General features: G+C 40.9%; 1 protein-coding gene across 1 annotated transcript in view; it reads left to right on the top strand.

Annotated features, from left to right (window-relative positions):
• The window catches only part of SHISA9 (shisa family member 9), a 173,181-nt gene that overhangs the window by 137,655 nt on the left and 15,549 nt on the right, over positions 1-19,977 (top strand). Inside the window, 1 exon segment of the mRNA XM_050980278.1 lies at positions 17,587-17,742. Within this exon segment, the coding sequence (XP_050836235.1) occupies positions 17,587-17,742 (156 nt within the window).

Here is a 19,977-nt window from a genome sequence, read left to right as displayed (position 1 = left end):
GGAGGGATCAGCAGCTCCCTCTCCATGTGTCCCCTCCCGGGATCCCCCCTCAGCCTCCTCCACAGCAGACCCGTCCGAGTCCTTATCTTGTCACAGGACACCCCCACCCCTTTGGCAGCTTTGGTGCACGTTTAAACAGAACTGTCTTTAGCTCAGCAAATTTCTCAAGCCTTTGTTTTAAATGCACAGTAGGAGATCCAAGTACCAGTGTGAACAAGGATTATTCTCTGAGGAAAACTTGCCAGGAAGTGACAACAGTTATTATTCTAAAACAAACACATGCTCATGTACACCTCCAAGACAGAGTGCCTACAACATCAAAATTGTTCCTCACTTATATTCCCTTTATCATGATAAAGGTCAGGTTCTTTCACCAATCTCCAGTGAAGTGGACTGATGCATGTATAATAAATTACAGAAATGCCCTTTGAGCCTCTATTATTTTGTGAAAAGAAAGAGCTAAGCAAAGGGTGCTCATCTACCCATAAGAAAAAAAAGAAAAAACCAAACAAAATGTAATAGAAAAATCGTTCTTCTTTTCTCATTGAATTTCAAACAGAGAGACAGGAAATTCTTATTACATTTTTTAGTCCTGCCAAGGCCAAACAGATTCATAATTGGCAGTTAAGCACATATTTATCTGCCTTCTGGGTCTCTCTCCAATCTGAAGAGAGAAAGAGCTGACAATCTATTTCAATCAATGCAATAAGTGTTGACACACAAGGAGGAATTCTGACAGTATTTATCTGTGGGACAATAGTCTTAGAGTGGTACAGCTTTCTCCAGCTTATGCTGATAGAAGGCAAACCACAGAAATTCTGCTGTGGTGTGCAAACACATCTGAGTAGCAAACATTTAAACAAAACCTAATAAAAAACACAGGGAGAAGCTGGACACACTTCCAGTTTCCATGTTCTGCATGGAACTTGAAAATATTGCATCATTAATACCCAGAATAAGCAATGAAATACGTACAGCATGTAAGTAAATAAATCTTTTTCTCCTAGAATTTTCTGAAAGAAATTAGGATTGCTGAGAATTTGTTAACCCAAACATAAGTCAGGTAGAGTGTTCAGAAGAGTTGTTCTGACACCTGATCCTGTGTCTGTGGATGTAATGCTCTCTAACTTTGATATTCAGTTCCTCACTCTGAACTGTAAGGACAACTGGTGTTTAAGGAAAGACAAACTCTGTTTCAAAGCTTTTTTCCATTTATTTGGGGCTTTTTGATGTGAATTCCTGTAAGCACTAGAGGAGATAACAAAACATCAGTGGTTCTCTGTGGATATAAGTGATTCTGGCAGCTACAGAATTTAATCAAAAAGATCTTGCTGCTGAGGTTACTGTTCCATATGCTTTCTGTGCATTAAGAGCATAAGTTCTAATACAGACATCTGAGTTTCTGGCTACAATATTACATTTTGTGTTGATTGTACTGGATGTGGAAACAATCCACACTGGATGTACTGTCAGAGAATGGCAGATCCATCTCTCTTGGAGCTATTATTGCTATTGCCTTGATTATAATCTTTTGTCTAACTTGATTTTTGTTTCCAACTATTTGGTAAAACAAGGTTGTAGGATAGCACCATATACATTTCAACCAGTTTTTTCCTGTTGAAAATGAAACCAGTCATACTAAGTTGCCTCACACTAATCCTTAGTTTCCCAGTCATAGAGGAATCTGTTCTGCCAGGCCAGTGCAATGAGCAAACACAAACTCCCAGAAAGTCTGTACAGACCAGTTGAAATGAAAAAAATGCCTTTTGTTTTTTGGTGTTATAACAATTCTCTAACTGAAAATGCAAAAAAGTCCCAGCTGGCAGAAGTATATGAAGTGTTTCCAAAGACACTTGGTATATTAACACTGCAAGTCTTTTGGTGACTTCACCATGAGCACACAAAATTCACAGTGGTGGAGCTGGGAACTGAGGGACTGTACTCTGAGTCCAGACTGATGTTTAACTAAACATCTACTTGTTTGCTCCTAGGAAAGATGGAGAAAGAGAGGCAGGTTACCCTACCAACCAAGCAAAGGGACCATATCAGCAAGAACCACCCCTGGGTGAAACATGTCTGTTTAATAGGGCATAGACAGGCCATGTAAAACATTAAAACGTGGGCTAAAAATCCCTAATTAAGACATAGGAGAGAAGACAAAATGATGGCTACACAATTTATCTGTTATTGTACTGGAAACAAACTATCAACCACTGTATTTCTGGCTCTAAATATATAACACAAAGAGAATTTTCCTGAGGTAGCATTGATTAACGTTGGAGGTAAATTATAATAAATACACAGGGAAAACCACTTACAGCATATTGAGCTTCTGTGGGAAGTTTGAGTAATGATCCATGATTGTAAACAGAAATTATTTACAGTACCATGCTGTGAGAAGCAATAGTTCTGACAGAATTAATACAAGGACACTGCCTTTGGTCACAGAGGAAGTTCACAGGCATGCAAATATCAGAGCTTCCAGCAGGCTCCCCTCAGGGCAGGGACTGTGCCTTTTTCTGCCTGGCAAATTCTTAGCACATCAGGAATCAATAAATAAAAACGAGACTTCATGGAAGAGTGTTCCCAATAATCTGTGTAACACTGAAGGAGTTCATTGCTTCAGTCAGCTGAGCAGGAAGGTTCTTGCCCAGCAGCAAAAGCCCTTCAGGCAAGGAACAGTCCCAGGGATGAAAACCTGACCCCATGCTTAGCCCCTGCTGAGGAGGTTGTGCCCAGAATTTCAGTTTTCAGAGACTGGTAATTTAACCTGTCATAAGTGAAAGTTCCCAGAAAACAGGGCCCTGAGCACCAGCCTGTATTTGACACTGAGGCAGAGAAGGTTGAGACTTTGGCTTCTATGAGTTCTAGAGCAAAACAAGATTGAAGGCAGAGAAGCAAAGCTGCTGCCAAGACAGTTTTGCTCCCAACAATAAAAGAAAAGGACAGCATACAAATCATACGTGTGTGTGCCTGGCAGGAGTCCACAAAGCCTTGTTCTTGGAAGACATTCTGAGAAACCTAAAGAGGCATTCTGCAATCCATTAAAATAATGTATGCAGAGTAATGGGTTCTAACTAGAAATGTCTGAGAATAGAAGCATCAATTTTACTTTTCCTTCTGGGTCCGTACTTAGTTTCTGGGTGAAGAACTGCACTGTGAAAGACCAGTGGGTGACAACAGTCCAGCTAATAAGGAGAAAGACATGACAGAAGAGGTTATGTTATAAAGGGCTATAAAGTGTCCCAAATTCAGCCTGACTTCTGACACATTGTACTCCAGGCAGGTACTGTTGGGCAGATATTCAAAATCTGTCCCTGGTGTTCTCCTGCCAAGATGCACTTGGGTTCAAAAGCACTGTTAATTAGCGTCATTAGCAGTCCCCCACTCATCATTTTGTATCATCTAATCATGGTTTTGAGAGGAAGTTAAATTTGATGTAGTGGCACTGTAACAAATTATTGAAACCCAACACCGGGTATTTCTGTTTGAGTATCAATTCATCAGGAGGGAAAAGGTCCAGTTCTGAAATGCTCCTCACATGCTGTAAACCCATCCAACTTACCCTGCTGAGAAGTAAAGCACTGTAAGACAACAGCTTATTATTTGGATTGTAGCTGAATAAAAGAAGAAAAATCCCCAAGATGGTGAAGTCAGTCCTCGGTACATTGATAATACTGCATGAATACAGGCACCAGTGAGAGTGGTTATATTCCAGACTGGAAATAAAATTCCTGTGCCTTAATAAAAGACAGACCTGAGGGAAATGTCATGGGATAACAACCACCCCACCTTCAAGGCTTCAGTGCAAAAACAACCATATGCATTTGCAAGGACCGAGAGCTAATTTAACAACTCATTTTTATTCAGTAGCTTTTGTGAGAAGGGTTGTTGATCTCAGTGATGTTATAAAACACAGCTCTGAATGAGAAACTGATTAAGTTGGTCTTGTCAGGAAGGTCAAGGAGATGGATAGGGTGAGATGTGCTCATTGGGGTATGGGGTTTCTGCGTGAGATGGGGCACCCTGGTCATGAAAAATGCAAATAAACACAGGCAATGCACTGTGCTTAGGAGGGAAAAGGTACTGTGAATTTAACTCAGCAGCAGCACATTTGTAAATTGAGCAGTGCTGAGGTACCACTACTGAAGATGTGCTGAACTACTGAAATTCAGTTTATAAATATTGGCCTAACTCCATTAAAGTAGGTGTTCATGAAACACGTTCAGACAGAGCTTCAGAAATGTTCTAAATTTCTCTGATTCTGCCATTCTCAAAAAGTGCCAGTTCCACCAAGAGCAAAGAAAAGCTTTGCTTTTGCCCCACAGCCAAGCAGTCATTCCCAGCATGCATCACAGGGAGGAGGAAGACACAGGAAAAGGTCTGACTTGGGCTAGTGAAGAAGAGAAATAAAACAGAAAGCAAAGGCTCTGAGAGAAGCCAGAGAGCAGTACAATTCCCTGGCAGGAGGGGCCGTGGCTGCCAGGGCTCCCTCTGGCATGGCAGGATGAGAGAGGAGGGAGCACAGGGCAGGAGCACAGCCTTGGGACACTGAGGCAGCAGAACTGTCCTGGCTGCAGTCTGTGCAGCACTGCTGACTGCAGAGCTCCTGGGCACACCCACAGGGACACCTGTGGCACAGGCTCACCTGCTCAGCCTAGCAGGACTAATCCATCCTGACTCCATCACTGGACAGGTGAAGGCTTTTCCAGCCTTCTCCTCCTGTCAGCTCAGTGTTATTCTTGCCTGTGCAATGTGCCCATAATCATGCAGCCCTTTAAACTCATTCCCAGAGGAACAGGGACCTGTGCCTGGCCTGCTGCATTATTTTGAAAATGCTTTTCAGTAAAGACTGCTTAGAAGATATTTATTTAATTTAAAATATTTATTATTTTGGCAAAAAGACCGCAATTGGGTGGAGGGTTCAATGAGTGTTCAGGTGAGGGAAGAATTTTGAAAGCCACTGAAATTTGCTTCTCCAAAGCAGCAAGATTTTCTCATTTATTGAGACATACATTTGTCATTGTTCTTTAAGAGTAGAGGTGTCACTCTGCAAAGGCCATTAAAATGCAAAAATAGAACTAGGCCATCTCTATGCTGCACGTCAGGGTACGTGCAGGGACGTTATTGATCACAGAAATTACACATAAGAGGTTCCTAAAATAACACAGGAGGAGAGGCAGCAGCACTCACAGTTGTCTTTTAAGTCTGAAGGTTCCAAATAAAATGGGATCATTATTGAAATGTTAAATAGGAATAGAAGGTTCCTGTTGATACAGGATTGCCTGTGTCCTCATTACAGAAAGATTTTCTGTCTTCCTTTTCCTCTAGTCTCCTATCTACTTGGCATTTCCTTCAAAAGGATATGTACATCATCAATAGAGAAAATGAAATCATCTGAAGGCTGAAGTCACACTTTGGAATGATTCCTAAGATTTTTTGTAATATTAAAATTAAATTGTAGCTTTTAATGTGATATTAATTTCTGTTAAAAATTGCAATATAAACTAAAAAGAAAAAAATAAAGTGAGTCCTCTCCCCTAGTAAATGCCTGAGTGGTAATTCCAAGAGGGAGTATTGGAAAATATTTCTCCCCTGTTCCTCAGGCCAAGTTCTGAAATCCACAATTTTAGGTGCAAAAAGGAAAGCGTATTATAAAATCCATTTCTTCATTTTCTATTACTGCTTGTCTCTGGTGCCTAAGCATGAAACAGAGTTAATTTACCTCTTGCTGAAATGTCATCAGTGGCTGCACCAGGAAACATTTGTGAGTAAATGAGTGTTAGAGCAGGGAAGGGGTGAGTGGTGGGGTCCCAGCAGGAGCTCTGGGCTGAGCACCTGCACCCCCTGCAGCGCCCATGGCCTGGGGGGAGCAGGAGCCTCCTGCCCTGCCAGGGCCGGGGCTGCTCCTGGGCCAGTCAGGCTTTGGGAACACCAGATGTGAGTCAGACACTCCACAAGGGGTGTGTGTATAACCACAGCCACAGGGCTGGACAGGGTTTATTTTACAGACCAGGAGCTGGGCATGGATCAGCTCAGCATTTGCCCACCCAGCACGGACCCACTCTGCTTGGCTTGCAGGGCTGGATCTGAAGATTCACCTCAGTGGCCAAAAGCAAATGAGATGGGCTAAGGCTCAGAGAGACTCCCCCACCAAAGACTTCATTTTCCTTCTCAAAAAGAGTTATTTGTCTGATGCTGTCTCGCCTAATTATTTTTCCCTGAAACTCTTGTGCATATATTTGAATAAAACAACATTATGTAAATAGAAAATAATTCAGCTCTAGAAATCATTGTAATAACAATGTGGAACACACCATAACTAAGCAGCTAAATGTTAGGATATTATTCTACATCAAGGGCTAATCCAAATTACTGTGGCTCATATAAATGCCTGCTTAGATAAGGCTTGGCATTAACTAAAGGCAGCCATACAAAGGGCTCTAAAATACTACTTTAAAAATTTATTTTTTTTTAGTTTTTAGAAGTTTACATCTAAAGATTCAAAGAATCAAACTGTCCCTTTTGGAAGGCAGGACATCACAATTCACTATTCAAGAAACTAACAAAAAAAATCAGAACACAGAGGAGGGATCACACCTGAGGAAAAGAGGGGCAGGTTTGAAGAGCTGTTGGAAAAATTATATTCTGTTTCTGTTTGATGGCCCAGAAGGATTCATCTGAATACTGGGAAAAAGGACTTGGGCCCACCATGTGTCATTATCTTTGAGAAGTCATCCAATGGATGAAGTTCTGTAAAACACTCAAAAACAAGGTGTGCTGTCAAGCCTTAGAACAGAACACAACTAAAATAATTCAGTATTCATTTAATTCATGAATTAAGGGACAAGGAAAAGGAAGGGAGAAAGGAATAGAAATGGACATGGTAATGAATAACCACTAATACAGATTTTTCAGGAATAAATGGAGCTTAACCTGAGCAATTCCCTTTCCTGTCAGACCCTCTGGATGGGGGAATGCTGTAGATATAAAAAAATCCTGATTTTTAATAGCTTTTCAGAAGCTGTTTCTAAAAGGTTGGTGCAAAATTGTCTGAAGGCTGTTTTCAGAGAATAATTCTAAATGAACCTATTTTTTAGTGGAGGGATGCAGTTAATGGAGTTCTGCAGTAATTTATTCTGCCTCCAATATTTTCAGTAATGAGGAAGACAATGGGACAGTGTACATATACTTATTAAATTTGTGAACACCATGAAGTTGGAAGGTGTTTCAAAGATTTTGAAGGACAGAATTGGAATTCAAAAGATCGTAAAAAGCTGAAACATACAGTGAAAAACAAGGTGCATTCCTATTAAATGTGTTTAAGAACAATCATTGTGAAGAGCAGTCTGACATAAAAGGATTTTTGGGCTTTAGGGGATTGAAGGCAAAAATGGATCAACAAAACTCTGCTGATGCCAGAGAAGAAATTGTATATTAGAGGGCATAATTAAGTAGACATCCTGCAATATATGAGACATATGAGAAGACATGAAATGCCAAACCTCAAGAAAGATTTATTCAGAAAGGCTGGATTTCTGAAACCTCTAATCATTCTATGGGAGAAAAATTAAAACACTCATTCTGTGGTGCTGAGACTTCAAAATACATAAAGTACTGCAGCACAAGGAATAGTCATGATCCTTTGAAAAGCCAGTCATTTGAATTTCCAGTGAGTCTGTGCAACAAGAGAACATGCAACCTACTTCATAAGCAATAAATTTTATTCTCTGCTGTTTTAAGAGATAAAAAATTATGACTATTTATCTGGGAACAGAACTCTAACTCTTCCCTGACCTTCTGTCTTTTTTCTCTAAGCTTTTGATTGCTTAAGAGACTCACAACCTGGCACTAACAAGCCTGCATACGGGGGTTGGGAAGGGAGAGAGCCATACCTGGATGTTACAGCTTCACTCCAGTCCCTGACAGAATTTCATCTTTCCAGAGACTCTAAAAGAATAAATTAGATTATACCAGAAAGTAAAAAGCACACTCATCTCCATTGCTGGGCCAGGTATGTCAGGACAGAAGATGCCACTGGGATGTGCTTCAGGTGTGATAAATATTGAAGCAAAATATTTCTTAAGCCTCCCATTAACCAGATAATTCACAAGAGAAATTTTCCTCCCCCCATTCTGGCAGGAATAGAAACAACAAAGAGCAACTTCCTCCCTATTTAAACTCTTCCTTAAATCTCACTCTTAATTGCTTTTGCCCTTGAATGATGTGAGAATCCTGCAGGGAATCTGTTACCCAAAAGCTACAGGCAAGGGACAGCTAACTTACTGCTTGGACAAAACAGTGAATAACAAAGGCACAAAGTTGGCTTCTATAATTTTATACTGTCTGGTCTTTTCATTCTAAACTGTCACTACATGGTATATGGATAGGTAGCAGACAAATTAATAGGATGCCTGAAGCAAGGAAATTTTTAATGTATTCAAACCATTACAGTTAAAGAAAACAATAAACAAGGCATACAAATATTTAGAATAACATTATAATGACAGGCACATTGCCCCTGTGTTAAAATATATTAATTGCTGGAAATAAAGTAATTTCATTGAAAGACAAAGCAGTCAAAACAACAGATCTGAGCTGGCTGGTACATCTTAGCAGACTCTTTTTTTCTGGGGAAAGGTACAGGAGTGTTTGATTTGTAAAACAACTGGGAAAGTATAAAGAACATTCTTCTGGGCAATAAAAAAATTCTGTTGTGAAGTTAAATTTGCTGAATTTATCTTTTCTTAATTTGCATCGCTAAGGATATTTGCAGTGCTCAAAGTATGTATAACTGGTGGGTTTAATTAATTTCTCAACTCTGCTACTTGAGGCAAAAGAAGATGAAGAAAACCAGAAAACGTGGGCAGGAGTGAGAACATAGCTCTGCTCCCTGCCCTCCCACAACTCAAGCACTGGAAATTGATATGAAAGCAGGGTCCTGATATCTCCAGAGTTCATCTGCTTATTGCCTCCTTAGAGGTTATAATCCTCTGTTTGTGAAGCCACAATGGGTAGTGGTAGAGAAGATTACAATGTCACAAATCCTATCAGAGGATTATAAGTCTGTCAGGTTGTGAGTAATTATGATGGAAAAGCAAACCTCCAGAGGACATAAAAATAACCTTCATGAAAGGAGATCTGCTGCCACATAATGAAAGTCTATATGGAAAACCAACCTCAGACTGCAGCTCTTTTGTAAAGCAAGAGCCCGGAAAACATTACAAGGATGTGAGTGTGATGGTACAGTATGGAGCCCAGGGGAAATGAAAAGCAGAAGAGAGAGGCTTCCAGCCAGTTTAGTCACAAGGCCAGTGATATTCCACTCCCACCCTCCTTGGATGGCAGTAAAACAGCCAACTGATTTCACAGAACTCTGCTCCTACACACTTGGAGCCTAACCAGAAACAAGGAGTCCAAACCTGAAACACGAGGAAGGCCCCATCTCCTAAATCCCTGTGACCACAGAGAATTCAGTGGTCAGACTTCATCTAGAAGGTTCAGTCTACAGGTCTTGATTTTAACTGATACACAAAGATGCAGTTGCCTCTTTCCTCATTTGCAACCTGTTCCAAAGAGTTCAGAAGAGCTCACAGGCATAAGATTCTTACATATAAATATATATGTGTAATTCCCATAGATTGAAACATAAAGTGATAGCAGCACATTTAGTAAGAAAAGGGCCCATTTACAGGAACACTGAGTGTTCTTCCCTGGCTGGACACAGCAGTGGAGCCTCACATCTCTTTGGCCACACTGCTATTGATTTTCCTTCTTTCATGTTTCAACTCCACTCCCACCCACTCACCCACCCCTTATATCACTATTAAAAGAAATATAATCTCTGACTTTCACATAGGTAAGTTTCTGAAGGATGTAGATAGAAAATTAAAGGAATGGAGGTAGGAGGATTTATATTGTAAAATTAGTGCTGTCCTCATCTTCACTTCAGATAAAACCAGTTCAAATGAAGAGTCCATCTGGTTTTGAGTGTGGTGTGAGTGCCTTCATCTGACAGCAGCAGAGAATTCCACAGCAGTGGAAGGAAACTTGGGAATTTTGCCATTTAGAAACAGGCAAATAGGGCCTTGTTTGAGCAACAGCAGCACTGTACACAGCTCACAGATACATCTCTGCAGTACATCTCCTGCCAGAGGAAAATCAGCTCCTCCTAAGATAAGCACCAAAGGCAGAACATCATGGATTTTATGACCTGGCTCCTCAACTTTCTTTCCCATGTCCAGATGTAAGGCATAGTCTCTGTCAGCTTGTGAATCTCCCTACCATAATTCTTCCTCATGAAGCCTGCACCCACAGTACCCTTGTTCATGGCTGTCTCAGATGAGATCAAGGTGCCCAGAGCTGCCACGCTGTCCCTCCTTTGGTGTCAGCCAGCACTGTGCTCCTGCTGGTGCACAGCCACTCCCAGCAGGGGTGGGTGTCCTTCACCTGCCTGTGCTCTGGGCTGCCAGCACAGCCCCAGCACCACGGGGCCAGAGGGACTCCAGTGCCTCCCCTCTGCCAGTGTAACTGCATCTCCTGCAGGGACAGGAGAGCCTGTCCTCAGAGAGCCACTGAGCTTACCTGTGTGTGAAGGACCACACAACCTCTACCATGGGAGCCAGCAGCAGAGTGAGAGGTTAATTGTGCAGGCATTGAATATAAAACATCAGAGCTCAGAGTGCTGAGAGACTCCTGCACTCAGTGGCACCATGGAGAATCCCAGCACGAGGGGACTGAGTCCAACAGTGACTTGCTAGGACAGAGAGATGCCTCAGTCAGTATGTTTGGTGACATGCATTTATACTGTAGACTGTCACTTCCATTAACAGAAACATCTTTTTTTGCTGAATGAAATGCCATCCCAATCATCTCAGATCTTTTCTGTGATTGTGATTAGATGGGTAGGCTGTCTGTGTTACAAGAATGTTTTTGTGATATGGTGCAGAGACAGAACAGATCACTGACTAGCATAAATTGCCATGAAAAATATGTATTGTCTCAGAGCTATGGCATTTAGGGACAAGACAGCTACTCACATGACTTGTGCATCACTGATGAGAAAACAAAAAAGTCTGCAGATCTTAAGGGGCAAAGATATATAGGCATGACTTACATTGTATACAGGAGAACACAGCTGGATTACTGAACGTAGAACCTCACCCAAGAAGTTGCATTGCAAGGCCACAAGTGTTGAGAAAAGGCAGCAGTAATGATCAAAGATGGGAAAGATTGAAAGTAGTGAAATTATTATTTCAGAGAAGAGACAAATATTTTAAAAGTGGTAAAAAAGCTTTTAAAATACTTAATGATAAAGAAGTTGGATTGCAAGCATCTGTTCTTGCAAAAATACAAAATCACTTAAATTGCAAGGCAGAGAAATTAAGATTAGATGAGAGGAATACTTTTCAGTTTAGGACCTGTGCTAGGCTGTGGAAAATGTTGCAGCAGAATGCCATTAAATTGTTAAGAGCAGAAAAACCATTTTTCAACTATGTAGCGAATAAGGCCGTGGATATTTGTAACAGCAAATAAAAACAAAATTATTCCACTTTATAAGTTTTTGGGCATACCCCGTTCTGCTGTTTCTGGGAATAACCCCTAGATAAGCACACACCTCTCAGAGACTGCTTTGCACATCAGCACCACTGGGGCTCCTACAGCCTCCTGTCCCACATTTAGTGTGGGCAGAGTGGCTGTTCAGCTGCAGGGACCACACACATCAGGGCTGTCAGTATGTGCACAAACAGGGCACTGTCTCATGGACATGGCACCCTGGTTTTGATGCACCACCCTCTGCAGAACAAACCCTTGTATGGGTGGGTGTGAATAAGGATATCCTTTAAAATGCAACATTTAATGCAAATCTGAAGGAAGGGGTAAAGGATGTAAATAAAGACAATGACAGTGGCATCACAATACATACAAAGACACAAAATACTAAAGCTATAAAGGTGTAAAAAAATGCACAAACACAAAACCTCTGTGAGGGTCAGTTCAATTGCAGTGGGACAACCTACAGAGAGGAAAGAGCAAATAGGGCAAAGGTTGGTGTGTCACTCCAACAGTGAGTCCTGAATGGACAACAGTCTTATTATAAAGAAAGAAACAGAAAGGAATTACTTTATAGCCATAGTCACATTGTTGAAATCCTACAGTCTTCATCATATGTGGGATTTTTCAGAAACAGCACCTGCAGCTTCTCTTGGTGAAGCTTGTAGGAACAAGAGTATGGATTCGAGTGCTGGATGAGCTGGTCTTATGATTAAGCATATTAGACTCCAGAACAAAGAGGCAAATATGCTTCTCATGTCATTGTAGTTATGGATGGGAGGGGAGCAATTTTATACTGATATTCTCTAATCACTCAGCTCTCTCCTGTTTTCATAGCTGTTATTTTCAATTTTAGTTAGTTCAGGGCATATCTTTTTCTCCTGAGTATCTGAAAATGCTCAGCTATTATTAAATTTTGCTCTGAATTTTCTCTTTTTTCCCCTTTGACTTCCCAGATTTCTTTTGTCTGTCTTATTCTCATTTCTTTTGTATGTGTGTCTGCAGGTGGCTTTTATAGCAAAATCTCATTCTGCTTTCCTGGCCTCCTCCCACCCTCCCCTGTTTTGTTACTGCATTGCCTTTCTCATTTGTGCTTTTCCTGATGCCTGTAACCACTCATTTCCTAATAGATTCCATTCTGTGCCTATGGAGTTTGTTCATTTTCCCTGTCCTCAAGCACTGAATCATTGACTTCATTGTACAGAAAGGAATGACTCCCAGGCCACTCTGCAGAGCAGGTTTCACTCTCTTGTGGCTGAAGAGGAGGAGGGAAGGGCTGAGCTCAAGGGATGCCCATGGCAGGCTCCTGGCTCTGAAGCAGTGCACAAGCTCATTATTGCTGCAGCCTCCTCCCAGCCCTTCCTCCTGCCCTGAGTCTCCCATAGCTCTGGCAGCTTCTTGACAAGATTAATCAAACTAGGTGAAGGCACAGTGCTATAGAAAATGCAGAAATCAACCTGCTCAGCTTTGAGGCTTTTGCCACATTCATACATGGAACTATGATTGGTTTTAAGTTGAGATTTTACTGTATTCAATACTTGCTGACATGCCCATTGCTTGGTTCCTGAATGAAGTGCATAAATCAGATTTTACACCATCTTAGTTGGACAGAGTGCAGAATAATTACAGTGACCAAAAACATGATTGTCATGTGAATCACACTGAACTAACTCCAAAGTTCTCAATCAGAGAGGGGTGCCAAAAAGCATTGTCACTTGAAAGATGCAGTAAACAGTTAACTGTAATATCTTCAGTTGCTGAGCTATAGGTCAAGGTAGTAGAGAGATAAGGTAATGATCAATATTTGTCAGCTGCTGGGAATGTGACCAGAAACCAATGCTTCAGACATTTCCAAAGGCTCACTGTTGGTGGCTGGGATATAAACCACAGTTTCTCTCTCTGGTTTTGGTGCAGCTTCCTTCCAGTTGTTTTCTTCTCCATGTCTCCCCCAGCTGCTTTTCTATACCTAGAGGTCTTAAGGGAATTACAGTCAAAAGCACTCCAGCATAAATAAAACTTTGAAATTTTTCCTTTTTTTCCTGTCTCATTTTCTGCCCATCAGACATCTAACTTGTGTGTGGTGAGCTCCAGCATATTTCAAACTCTTCATTTTGGGCTGGTAGCAGGAAGATAGAGAGCAAACCACAAACACTTCACCCACAATGACCCCTCAAAGTTTCAGAAGGTTAGGGAGCAGGCTGGCATTGCATTTCCTCGCTTCAGCAGAAAATAAGATAGGTTGGGAATATTGCAGGTTTTTTACAATATCACCATTACTAATCAGGTCTGATTATTCATGCTAGAAGCTCTGGCACAAACAGTTTTTTGAATCTTTGTGATGTTCATACTCTATGCTTTTTAAAAATAAATACATAACTTGGCAGGGGCACAATGCAGCTGGTTTTGTGGAATACTGTGGTGGACAATACCAGTGTCACACTGCCAAAAATAATCTGTGAGCACAGCCACAGCTTTCGGGTTAAAGTTGACCCCATTCAGTGAAGCAGCTATTTGCAAATACCAATCACAGAATATTTACAAGTATAAAAATTTCACTTGGCACAAGGGGTCACTGGTAAAGCTGGTAGAGATTTTTCTGGTTAAACTTTCTTCCAACTGAAACCATTCCCTTGTATCACAAAATATTTTGAAGAGTCCAAATGATGATTATTTTCTCCCTGAAATGTAACAATTATTATTTTTGCCAACTTAAAATTGGAAAAAAAATTAAACAAATCTCATATTTTGCATGAACAACTTGTGAATTAGTTGTAGACAAATGTCTTATTTCCTGAGAGAATCCCTATTCTGTATTGCTGAGACTGAATGGGAGTTAAGTATAAGATGATAATACCAAGGCCAATACCATTTTAGTTATAAATGTGGATTGCCCCAAGGTAGGGCAGTTCTGCTCAAAACCTCCCAGTTGCTCACACTTACTGGGCTCCTGCAGTGGTCAGACTGGCACTGCCCACTGCCCAGACTGCTGCAGAATTTACACTGCACCACTGCTGCTTCAGTTATGAGCGTTTCCTAAGCAGCATCCAAATACAGGTGAATTTACTTACCCACATTGTCATGTTAACTACATGGGCAGAAAATGACACAAGTGTCCCATTTGCTCACTTATTTCTAGAAAACCAAAGGTAAAGAATCAGATCACACACTTTAGTGAGCTTGTGAACACATGCAACATCCAGCAGCAATGGCCAGTTAGACTAAAATTTAGTTTGATTCAGATTTAGACAGATGTATGTATCAAGCTGAGATTTCTCTTGTAGGCTCTAGGAGTTCATTCCAATGGGAGCCTCTTTATAAATAGGAATCATTCTTCAATATCTTCTTATCTTCTAAATGCACTTTGCCAGAGGTGGCCTTTTGCTTAATTCAGTTTGTGCAAATGGCCAATTGAATGAGTAATTTGAGCTGTGTCTTGCATGTGATGACTTAGTCTTGTGTAAGCATCTGGCTGTGTGTGAGGGGCACTGTGTTAGTCAGTGTGGCACTGTGAGAATGACTGTCTTTAGTTTGCTTGAAATTCATAATTTAGAGGAGTTCTGGGCTTTTAACAAGACAGGAGAGAAGTCAAAGAAGATCTAGAAATTGAAAACATATTTCTTTATATCTTGTAAACACTCAGGGGAGAAAATGACAGCACCATCAGTAACCCAGCAACCAAGAAGCAACAGAGTCTGTCACTGAACACCCGGACAAAGAACAAGTTCACCTCGTTCATCTCCCCCAGCACATTCCTTGGGCAGCTTTCTCCACTGTGTTTAGAGAGATGACTGAATAAAACTGATATGTCTAAGTTAGAAACACATACAGAAACCTGTCTTAGTTAGCTACACCTTATTTACATTGTTTTTACAAATCTCCATGGCTGGAAGTCATTTGTCATTTCAGCAGTGAGTGTGGTGCTCATAATATTTTTAGTGCAGTGAAATCATGATGTTTTGACATCTTGAATAATAATTGCCACAAGGGAACTTCACAACAGTAGTGTCCATGAAGCACTGATTTAGCTCTACTCAGAGGACAAATCAATGACTGTAGGGTTAAAAAGTTGACACTTTCCTTACAGTGCAGGTCCCACCCAGGCTGGTACCTTCAGTGCTGCCCTTCACTGAAATACAGCTGTGCTGGCATTCCTGCTCAAAGTGCACTCATAGATGCAGCCAGAGGAGAGAGATATGTGGAAGGTATGGATGGTTTGGAAAGAGGGGCAGCATTCTTTGGTTCAAACCATTCTGTTGAGAGGCTCTCCTCAGCTGTGCTCTAGAGATGGAATGGGAATGGTATAGGATTGCAGAAACTCCTGCTCTAAGAGTCCCTCACATGCCTCAGACATGCCAGTACTAGAACTGAACAGAAACATACTGAGAATTTTTACTTACTACAAAATAATAATTCCTTAAAACAACTGTTTCTGTGAAATTGCTGACTTAACCAACTTACCCTTTTAAGGTAAACTATCAAAAAAAGATTCAAAAGGTGTTCCAAGAGGTTTTGGGGAATTCTGAAACAGAAAAGTTTCTCAATTTTGGTTCTTCCTTATTAAGAATCAGTAACAGCAAGAAGAATTATAGCACTGTTATAGGGGTTTTTTTTGTTAGATGATAGCACTGGTACAGTTTTTGTCCTGTCACCTTAGGGTCCCCTCCCACGTTAGGCACAGGTATATGGGATGGACAGAGCTCTACATGGCAGGGGCAGCCTCAGCAAGAACAGCAGAGTCTGCACCAGGCACCAGAGACAGCAAAGAAGTTAAAAAAGACCTTTGGTTTCTTTTCTCTCCCAGCAGTAAATCTGTTCACTGACTTCAGAGCTCCTGCTTATTAATGAGCTGTGGAAAGCCAGGTGGCTCAATTCCCTTAAAATCCTGGCAAACTGCAGGGAGATTTGGCTCCTGCCAGATCCTGTGGGCACTTGGAGGATGGTCCAATCCATCCATCACAATAAACTGCCTTTCCCATAACTGACCAGCTTTCTGTCTACATGATCTCTATGCTGTGCTTGATGCTGTGGGAGTTACTGTATTGTCACCAGGACGGCACCATGGTCTCACTGTAGGAGAAAAATGAGAAGGTTCTAGAATTGCTAATCAGCTCAAAGAATCTCAACATACATAGCCTAGAGAAAGACTCACAAAGATACACTGACCACGTTGAAATCTGTTGAAATTTAGGTTTGCGAATTGAGAGCAGCATGCAATTATGATCAAATGTTTTAGAGGCTGGAACTGAACACTAGAAACAACAAATACATTTTATCTTAGAAAGAAAAGTATACAGGCTGTATTCTCTACTAAAAAGGAACAAATCAATTTCAGAAAGGGTATAGGGTTAGTGGTGGCATAAAACTCTACATAAGCAGTGATTAGCTCCTATTTTTGTGTATGTCTGCTACAGAAAACATGATCTTGGTACGATATTACAATACCCAACAGCAGGGGAGAGGAGAAGACATGAGGACAAAATGTGGGCTTTGAAGAAATCACCTAATGATAGTCATGAGACAAAAAAGCACATTTTACACTGTGATGCTTGTCTACAGAACACCACATACCGCTGTGCAAATAACGAAGCCGCTCCTGGTTTTAAAAGCAGTGTAACTGTGAATGTGCAGCAGCCTGAGCCAATTTAAATGAGTCTGGCTCTTTTACTGCAGAGAACCACTCTACTGCCCTGTATTCAGTCTAACTTGGAACAAACTCCATGTTTTGCTTTGTATCTTAATGCTGCAGCAAATTCAGTATTGTTGGTGTTTAATTGTTTTGAAAACCTATTTTTTACTTCAAAGACCTTCTTATACAAAAATTATTGTGTGTTGCCATAATACTTGTCAACTTTTAATCATACCATTAACTGTTCAAAGTACAGGTCTACTGTACTCAAACTCCCACTTTGTAATAAACACTGTTTTGTTGCATTAAATCTCAGGGCATGTTCTGTCTAATCTGTACTCAATAACGACGTGAAAACCTTAAGTCTAATTTACTCTTTACTTAATGCTTGATTTTCTTTAATGCAGATCCACCACAGATGAATAATGTCATGCCAACATCTCCCCTCCTTCCTCAGATGGCACATCAACATTCCTATCCCAGCCTGGGACAGATCACAAACCCATACGAGCAGCAGCCCCCAGGCAAAGAGCTGAACAAGTACGCGTCTCTAAAGGCAGTCGGTAAGTGAGCCACGCACGATTCTCCTCTAGCTCAGCTGGGTGCACTTGCTGCTGGCAGCTGACTTTCTGCCTCCAAGCTGAAAACAAGGTCTTGCTAATCTGGACTACATCATGGTCCAGTTTATTGTGGAATGTCATGTTGCTTGGAAATGCAATGAAAATTAAGACAAGGACTGCAATTAAGGGATAAGAGAATGACACGCAAGGACTGGTGATGGTACGGTGTGAGCTCATACATGCACACAAAACCACCCCATGCCCCTGCAAGACATTTTCCAGCAATTTTCACCTGCCCTGTACACAAAGGGTTCAGCCCAAGTTCTTTATGTCTCAAACCTGTGATGAGTAGGGAGTTGGACTTGATTGTCCCTGTGGGTCCCTTCCAACCTGAGATATCCTATAATGTGCCTACATATGCATTGTGATGTGCATTTCCCACAGCTTTCTACACAAATGAGAGAGAAAAACATCAGCTTATGATTTAGACACCTGTCCAAAAAGAAACTCACATAGTTCTGAAGTAAGAACTTCCACATTCACTACAAGTGGATCACTGGAGGAATGTTCTGAGATATTGTGATTTTTCAAACAATTAGTGCATGATAAAATTCCTGATAAAAATCCCAGTGGTGGCTTATTTCTGTTCCTGATTAATATTATTTTAAATAAGTGAGAGAACACCCTCAAAGAAACAGTCATGGGGAGGGAAAAGGACAATAATGACTAAAAAATTCAAAATAATTTTCATCTTGAATGTCTAAGTTTATAATAGTTTTCAGGGGCTGTAAATACCTTCTGCACACCCTGTAATGACAGAAAGCCCTTTCTAGACAATAATACATTAAGAACTGGGGTTTCTTTTCCCACTAACCCTTGCTTAGCTTTCACATCTGGATGTTAACATCATTTCCCCATCAATTCAGAGCAATGTTACTCTCCCTATTTCCTGACAGAGATACATATCTAGAAAAAGAGCAGAACTGCTCAGAGCTTTCTGATTTAAGAATCGAGTCTTCACCATGCCAGAAAAAATTTTCATCACAAACTTTCATTCCTTTATCTGCACTTCAGGATACCAGACCTCTAACAAAATGTACAGCAAAATCCCATCTCAAATGGCTCAGTTTTACTTTAGCTTGTTGGTTTTATATCTTACAAGCAGTGCTTTAAACCTGTTTATAAAAACAAGGGTTAATAGCTTTTTGCTGGGTTTTGAATACCAAGCAGATTCACAATTCCTTCTTCAAAAGGTGCTACTGTGTAATGATGTGGTGATTATCACAGATTTATGCACTGATATTGAGCCTCTTTTTCAGATGTCAATTTAGGTCAAGCCAGTCATCAAAGCTGAAAGGTATTTAAGCATAACAAAATGAGAGATGAAACACTCTAAGAAACTTCTCTCATCTGCCCAAGAGCCACTGAATGTACCTTTTAAAAATGATAAAATCAGAACTTATATATTTCTTGTGTGTCTGAGTACAAGTTTTTAAAGCAGCTAGATTATAACCATACAGTTAAATCAACCTTGAAAGATTGTGCACTTCAGCTCCAGAAGTTGTATAATGCCTCTTAGAATCTTAAACTAAATTAAACATAATTTCAGGGACATTTTCTTCCAAGGGGATTGCACCATCTTTCCATGCTTTTCCCATATTCTTCCCCTCCCTTCTACCTTTTTTGCCAAGTTTTAGATGCAGGTAAATTTTCCCAAAGTGCTGCATTGTGATCCAAACTTCTCAGCAGAAAACAAGAGGTTTTGAAACTGTTGCACATTCACACCTTCTGTCTGGACTTATGGAACAAGAACTAAATACACTGGGTTTTCAACCATTTTCAGACTCTCAAGGCCCTGGTTCCTCCCAAAAGTACCTCCTGAGTACACCCCAAGGTCACAAAAAGGTTTTTCCCTGATGCCAGCCAGGCCTAGGTCTGTGACCACGCTGACATCCAGCTCTCCAGACTGCAGGGCTCCTGTTGGCTTTCAGAGAGCTCTGACAGGAAAAAGGAGCTGGCCAGCATCAAGCCCACCAGTGCAAATTTAACCTGACAACATCTTTTGAGCAACCAGACATAGAATGAGCTCAGCCTGACCTCAGGTCACAGGGCAAGGCATTTTTTGCCTGCCAACGTTCAGACCTGTATTTATGGATCCCTGCAGCAGGTTAATGAGTGTGTGTAATCCATTCCCTGCTGCATTCATTGATAGTGCCTTGAGGGTGCATTCATTTGCCA

This window comes from Serinus canaria, chromosome 14 (assembly GCF_022539315.1).
Source record: "Serinus canaria isolate serCan28SL12 chromosome 14, serCan2020, whole genome shotgun sequence".
In the NCBI taxonomy this organism is placed as follows: domain Eukaryota; kingdom Metazoa; phylum Chordata; class Aves; order Passeriformes; family Fringillidae; genus Serinus; species Serinus canaria.
This window is presented reverse-complemented; position numbering and strand designations above follow the sequence as displayed.